The following is a 6,624-nucleotide window of genomic DNA, read 5'->3' on the forward strand; positions in this document are numbered from 1 at the left end:
CTTGATTGGGAGATTATTTCGTCAACACTGCAGCGTTTCACTTTTGTTTCTTCTTGTTTCATCATCGTTGTGCGGTGCTCTCTCATTATGTTAAGCTAGATCAGGTCAGGGGCAGATCCAAGGGGAGGGAGGGGGGGGCGACGGGGGCGGTCGCGCTTTCCAAACAAAGTTGACCCCCCCCTCCCCCCTTCTCGTACCTAATACATGGCGCTAGCACATTCTCCGGTCGTAGGCGGTCAGAGCGGTCTTTGATGAAAAATCACACGAACCGGCCTTTAAAGGGATACTTCAACGAAATTTGAAATATTCCCGTCGTGTTCAAAAATAGGTTGAATATGGTCCACAATATCCGTGAATGACAATCGCACAATTGTATTTTGAGCCTGATGGCTGTATTTTTCGTTATAAACAGCCCACTCTGGCAAGCGCTCGGAGAAGGCCCAGCAGAGACCACGTGACAGTCAACGCAATCGTGACGTAGGTCGTCTCGAGACGAGCAAAGCTGCGCAAGGCTGACGTCGAGAGGATGGCCTAGTCGTTACGGCCACTGAAGCGGCTGCTTTCGTACGAATTTTGAGTGACGGGTTAATCTTTTATAATCTTATAGGGGGACAATAGCAACTTCTGCGACACACAAAAGGCATTCTCGGGAAGAGGGGAGTTCCTCCTTTCCCTCTTCTCTTGTCGTGGCCGGAGGCGAGACACTCACCGTCACTAGCTGTCAAGTTCCTAGACCGGCATTATAAATGAGGCGTTAGCGACATCCACCAGGTGCTCCTTGCTAATCATTTAATTTATTTTAAAATTCCTTTTCGAGACTTTTTTAACAAGATATTGGTGTGTTCGATGTGATACTGCTCCTTTGAACATATATAGACCAAAAAATGAGCGCCGAAATTTCGTTGTAGTATCCCTTTAAGGTCCAGAAAGAGATTCTGCAGCCCGGCGCATCCACGCCTCATGCAGTTTGAGCGGGGCCCTGGCGAGCCCTTCCTGTTTGACCGTCCCCGGTGCCAGCTCTTCAAGAATGACACTGCCTTTGGCCTGGTGGAGGGCCCCGTGACGGTGCGCTTCACGGTGACGCCACCTGTCCACCGGCGGTACACGGGCCTCAACATTGCCTTCACTACATACTACAAGGGTTGGTGTGCCCCGATTCCACTTGAAAACGTGCCCATTTAAGAAAAGGCCTGTCCCGTATAACTTATTGGCTGCCAAGTTATCACTTGGCATGTATACTTTCGGTAGGCACTTTTAGAAAGATGCGTATTATTTCCGTAGAGCCATGTGTCTATAAACAAAAAATGGCTATGAATTTCTACCAAATTAATGTTCTTCTAGAGCGCAGCTCTTAGACGCCGTTTCCGGCTTGAGCGGCGTCGCCGTTGGTGTATCCCCGCGTTGCACTGTGGAACATTTCCCATAATGACGTCACACGAGACGTCACGATGAAGGTCACGAACTTCACAGTGACGGTCATGACCTTTATGTGACCTTCACCCGTAAAGGTCACGACCTTCACTAGTGACGTGACGAGGGTCACGAGTGACGTCACTAGGGGGAGGGAGGGAGGAGGGGCATACCCTCCTCTCTGTACCCTCTCCTTCCCCTCCTCAAAAGCTGCGCTCTAATTCGGCATTACAGGGAATTGTAAACGTCTTTGATTTTTATAAAAAAGATCAAACTCAAGTAACGTCACTAGTCAGCAAGAGAATAGAGGGGTGCGTTTGCTGTTTTTACGGTGCAAGTCATATTGTTTCCATTTGTATGCACCATTATCACTTTTCTTCTATATTCCAATCTTGATCAAAATTTATCGCAACTGTCACGTCACGTTCTTCTATGTCACATACATAAATTAATTGACACTTTTGTCATGTTTACGATTTTTCATTATAATAAATTAAAATGAAATGAATTCTCTATAAAGACACTGATGATTAAATTCTTACTTCTACATATAGCTGAATGTAAAAAAAAAAAAGGGAGAAACCAAACTGGAAGCCTTGTACTATATTCAAAAACTCCCCACAAATGTTTCCCAGTTCGTTTGGGATTGAAGACAGAGATGCACTGCAGTAAAAACTGTTGATGATCATGGTGGTTTGTGAATTGCTTCTGAACTTCTTTTTTTTTTAGAAAAAGAGAAAAACAATCCATTAGTTGCTCGGTGGCTACATTGTACGCAACATTTTCCCATACTCTCGAAAATACATAACTTTCCTCCAACCTCGCTTGAATAAGAGCAAAGTTGAAAGCAGTCCAGTGGTGAGTTGCACATATAAGTGAATATGCACATATAATTGGTCTCACTATTCACTTACCCACTGAGATATGAGGTCCAAGGACACAAGATCAGAAAGGAAAACAGACTTCCTGCTTTTAGAATGCCATGGTTATCAGACATTTGCAGCATGCAAAATACTGACATTATTGCTAGTGATGTTGCACGCTACTTTTGTCACTGTCAATTCATTGGCACAGCATGTGCTCGTGACATCCGAGTTCATTGCCCATATTGCGCTCACTGTTAAGGTGATGCCTGCAACTCTGACAAGCTGTTCATGTGTTCGGCGAAGAGTGTCTGCATCTCGAAGGAGTGGACGTGCAACGGCATCAACAACTGCGGCGACAACAGTGACGAGCCCCGACACCTCAGCGCTGAACCTTGTCGTAAGCCATTTAAGGACGTTCACTGCCAAGTCCTTTATATATATGCATGTTTTTTATGAGCATTCTTAAGTTATTCTATGATTCTGGCTCTATGGTTGTTCAGGATTTTATGGCATCGTTAAAGCTCAGTGTTGTCTAATTTACGTATTGCAATACTATGGCTAACATAAAGGCAATGCACTGTGTCTCACAAGAAACTTAACCTATACAACAAAAGTTATGTCATATCTAGTGTTGTGCAAATATTCGAATTTTCGAATAGTAGTTTCGAATATTACGCTATTCGATATTCGATTCGAGAGCAGTTGTAATATTCACGCTTTTCGAAGTCTTGGCAACCTCGATCCGCGTGTTTGTTTACTGTCTAAAAATATGTAAGAAACAAATTCTAAGATCAGAAATATACTCGCACGTTCGGCAAAACGGTACAAATATTATGGTGGGAACTCTCAAATATGTTCATCGTAGTCATTTCATCAACTTTGTTTAAAAACGGGCAAAAGAAACCGATCAATGAGCTCCAGCAACGCCTGTGCTAGCTTTGCCGATTTTGGCGCCCTGTATTCCAATAAATAAGTCATACACAAATTAATTAAGGTCTCATTCTCACAAATCAGCTCACTTAATAATTGCACGTCTGCAATAATTATCTTGCATGCCACTTTGTGGCCAAGATTTTTGAACAGCAAGTATTCGATATTCGATTCGAAAATATTCGGCCAAAATCACTATTCACTTCGAATTCGATTTGAAATCTAAATTCACTATTCGCACAATCCTACATATAACATATATGCTATCATGCAAAAAAAACTGCAAAAAAGATTATTCTATTCAATGCATTTAGACAGTTCCTACTTCTGTTAGCATAGCCAGAATATGTAATCTTCTATAGTTAGCTTCCTTTGGTGTGTTTCATATTAAGTTGACCCATCATACATCGCTGCACCATATAAGTATATATTTAGTAATGACAACAGACATGAATAAACAAGTATAATTGTATTGCTATATTCAATTACAATAAAATCATTCAAATAATCACAAATCACAGTGCCGTTGTGCTCGTTGTCGTCCGTACATTTCAGAGCTCAGTCCGGACTATTTCTGGGGTCCGCTTGTGTTCAGCATCATCCTTTTGGCCTTCTCGAGCATCCTGATATACGTCGTCGTCTTCGACATCTACAAGGCCCGTCTCAACTTCGGCAACAGGAACGACTCACTTGCATCATCCGCATTGTTGCAAACACACGAAGAGGACATCGTCGCGTCAGCATGATGGCGCCTCGCTCCACCATGAGGCCCCTGTGACGCGCGTGAAAGGTTGTGTCGTTGCAGAACACAAATCCCATACTTGGCGTCAACTATTTTGTACCACGTTGTCAAGGCTAGCGTAGTTTTTGCAGTGCTCCAACGTTGTCAGAGCTCCTTGCATAAGCACAGGCGGACAAGACGCAAGACGAGGTCACGTGACATGCACTATCGCAGCAGAGCGCGGCTGCGCAGCACCTAGAGGAGTAAAGACGGGAGCAGAACACGGCAAACCCTGGGCGCTGACATCGGCGGTCCCGAGAGGAAGAACGGGAAGGCGTTCGACAGAAGAACGGAGAAAGAAAGCAGACGAAAGGTTATGCAGAGAGCAAGTCGTTTGCTTCTTGCACAGGTGTTGCGGTGACGTCAGAGCGACTCCGAGCTCCGATTGGCTCTGATTGAGGGATGGTGGGTAGACCTGAAGGCAGCTTGTTTCGAGGTCTACCCACTATCCCTCAATCAGAGCCAATCGAAGCTCGGCGTCGCTCTGACGTCGCCACAACCTCAGCAAAAGAAGCAGACAAACTTGCGCTCCTCATTATGCGTGTTCGTTTGGCCGGAACGAGTTAAAGTTACTCGAGCACTTTTCAACTTCATTTAGTTTCACACAATGCATGATTCCGGTTTTCTCCTACAAAGTAAACTAGAAAATAGTACAGAGCTTACAGGTGATGTTTTGCTGCTTTTCTGTGCATTTTAAGGCGTCGCCAGCGATGTGGGCCCCTCGGGACTGCCAACTGGGACTGCCAATGTCTGCGTCTGTGCTCCACCATTCCCGAGCAGTCCCCATCCATGAGATCTTTCCCTGTAGATTATTATGTTAACACTGTGGCAGCACCAAAGAAGCTACGCTAGCCTCAACAACAATATAGTTGACGCCAAGTAGTGTCAGATGAACACTCACTGCTCCGCAGGAGTCGCCGCGCATATGAGATTGACTTGGCCATAGCACTCATATATTGTTAACTTAGGTCAGTGCACTGCAGTTATACTAGTATGTGTGACTATACTGAAATTGTGATAACGAAAATTTCATGTGCAACTCTGAAAGGTGTGCAGTAATTAGTAATATTTTTAAACCACCTACTGTACACAACTGTAGACATACATATTGTAAGAATATAGTAAGTATTTCAAACGTCCTATTTCATTATTACATCTCTGGGGCCCCCCTAAGCATGCTTACATATCAGATATATTAAAATCCTGAAATTCCTTACTGGTGTCCCAAGTTACTAGGCTTCTGGCACATAAAGCACTTTCAGCTTGCTTGCGGTCGGCTCATTTAGAAATCATAATAATCAACCAATCAACCCACCTCAATAGTAGTATGATGCCAAGACCACAGCGACGCAGAAAAGAGTGCTCTTAAAAGGAAATGTGGTCGAACATGGAGAGAATTAGATGACTGTCGCAGATACATGGCGTGACCTCCCGGGGTACAGGCCTCATATCATTTGCTTACATTGCTGAAGAACTCTGAAGCGTACACATCTGTGTCAGAATCCCAGATGCATCGGCAAGCCATCCTGCACAATTCAGCCAGACGACTAGTTTGATCTCATGAATTGTGTTCAATACCCAAAAGATTAACTATACCTTGTTCCTGCACCTCGCTGTTCCCCTATGACAACCTGGACGACAAATTTGTACCGCTCAAAGCCTAGCTCTGAAATGCAGAGTTAATCAGGAACAATCAGAATTATTTAAATCATGAGATGCAGCAGCTGTGCAATGCCAAGTAAAAACATTCATAATCTATACTTTTTTGGGGGGTGCTGGCGCCATACATGCAAATGAAAGGAACAGGTGAGTGTAACTGGTATCTTGAAGAGCACATCTCAAGAACACGCACGAAGTCGGGGGTAAGCTAAGTCGCATAGTTGAGCGACTTGCAAGCTGCAGAGTTGAAGTTGTGGCATGGTAACAAAAACCTACATTCGCACAGGAGCGCCACTTCTAGCGCCGAATAAATTATATTTATTGGCGTAACACTCCTATAATGACTGCACAGGCGCTTTTCTGAGCATCGAAATTGGCTTCCGAGCGGGAAACCAGCACGCGCGAGCTGGTTTCCCGTTCTGTCGCTTTCCCGCAATGCTGCGGTGTGCAAGGAGAAACACCCTCCTCACGTGAACGTGCGCGCGCGTTTTGGTCTGATTGAAAGTTCCGGTCGATTTCTATCGCCAAACTTTCAAAACAAAACTCTTATATTATATGTGGATAACACTCTTAACTGCGAGTTTATGTTAATTACAAATATGTAAAGACAGTTTAGGAAACTGGGCACACAAAAACGTTTCACAAAAAAAAAAAAAAAAAAAAAAAAAAACACCTTGAAGTTTGCCACATATTTTCTCCGAGGTTTTCCTCGTCCAGTCAGGAACTGCATCCTTGTCGTAATTCTTGTCTTCAAATTCGTTCGTTAGCACGCTCCGTAAGCACTCTTTGGCGGCGTGCGGAGAAAACCTGAAAAGAAATTCCACATAGCCTTGATCGCGCATCTCACAAGTCAAACGCCGGTACTGGCATAAAAGTACCCACATAAAGACACGAAAAACAACCACAACAACGAGGTCAATCGGTTAGAACTTACTTTTGGTCGGGCGCCAACCGCAGCGCGTACGTACTGACAGCCAT

The 6,624-nt window shown here is 44.3% G+C and overlaps 1 protein-coding gene across 1 annotated transcript; it reads right to left on the reverse strand.

Annotated features, from left to right (window-relative positions):
- Positions 1-4,965: 4,965 nt before the first annotated feature.
- Positions 4,966-6,610, reverse strand: LOC120844692 (dynein light chain Tctex-type protein 2B). The gene is made up of 4 exons (XM_042293947.1): positions 6,320-6,610; positions 5,584-5,653; positions 5,450-5,513; positions 4,966-5,351 (listed from the first exon to the last, which is right to left on the reverse strand). Exons 1-4 carry the CDS (start codon positions 6,528-6,530, stop codon positions 5,304-5,306), a joined length of 393 nt encoding a protein of 130 aa, XP_042149881.1. The 5' UTR covers positions 6,531-6,610; the 3' UTR covers positions 4,966-5,303.
- Between the last annotated feature and the right edge of the window lie 14 nt (positions 6,611-6,624).

This window comes from Ixodes scapularis, unplaced genomic scaffold (genome assembly GCF_016920785.2).
Source record: "Ixodes scapularis isolate PalLabHiFi unplaced genomic scaffold, ASM1692078v2 PGA_scaffold5__190_contigs__length_132052651, whole genome shotgun sequence".
Classification (NCBI taxonomy): domain Eukaryota; kingdom Metazoa; phylum Arthropoda; class Arachnida; order Ixodida; family Ixodidae; genus Ixodes; species Ixodes scapularis.

Excerpts from the sequence above, each read along its gene's own strand:
- LOC120844692 (XM_042293947.1), bottom strand. The coding sequence starts at position 6,530 with ATGTGGGTACTTTTATGCCAGTACCGGCGTTTGACTTGTGAGATGCGC. Across the intron at positions 5,514-5,583 it reads CAGCGAGGTGCAGGAACAAG|GATGGCTTGCCGATGCATCT; the intron begins GTATAGTTAATC and ends TGAATTGTGCAG. Across the intron at positions 5,352-5,449 it reads CTTCAGAGTTCTTCAGCAAT|AGCACTCTTTTCTGCGTCGC; the intron begins GTAAGCAAATGA and ends TTTCCTTTTAAG.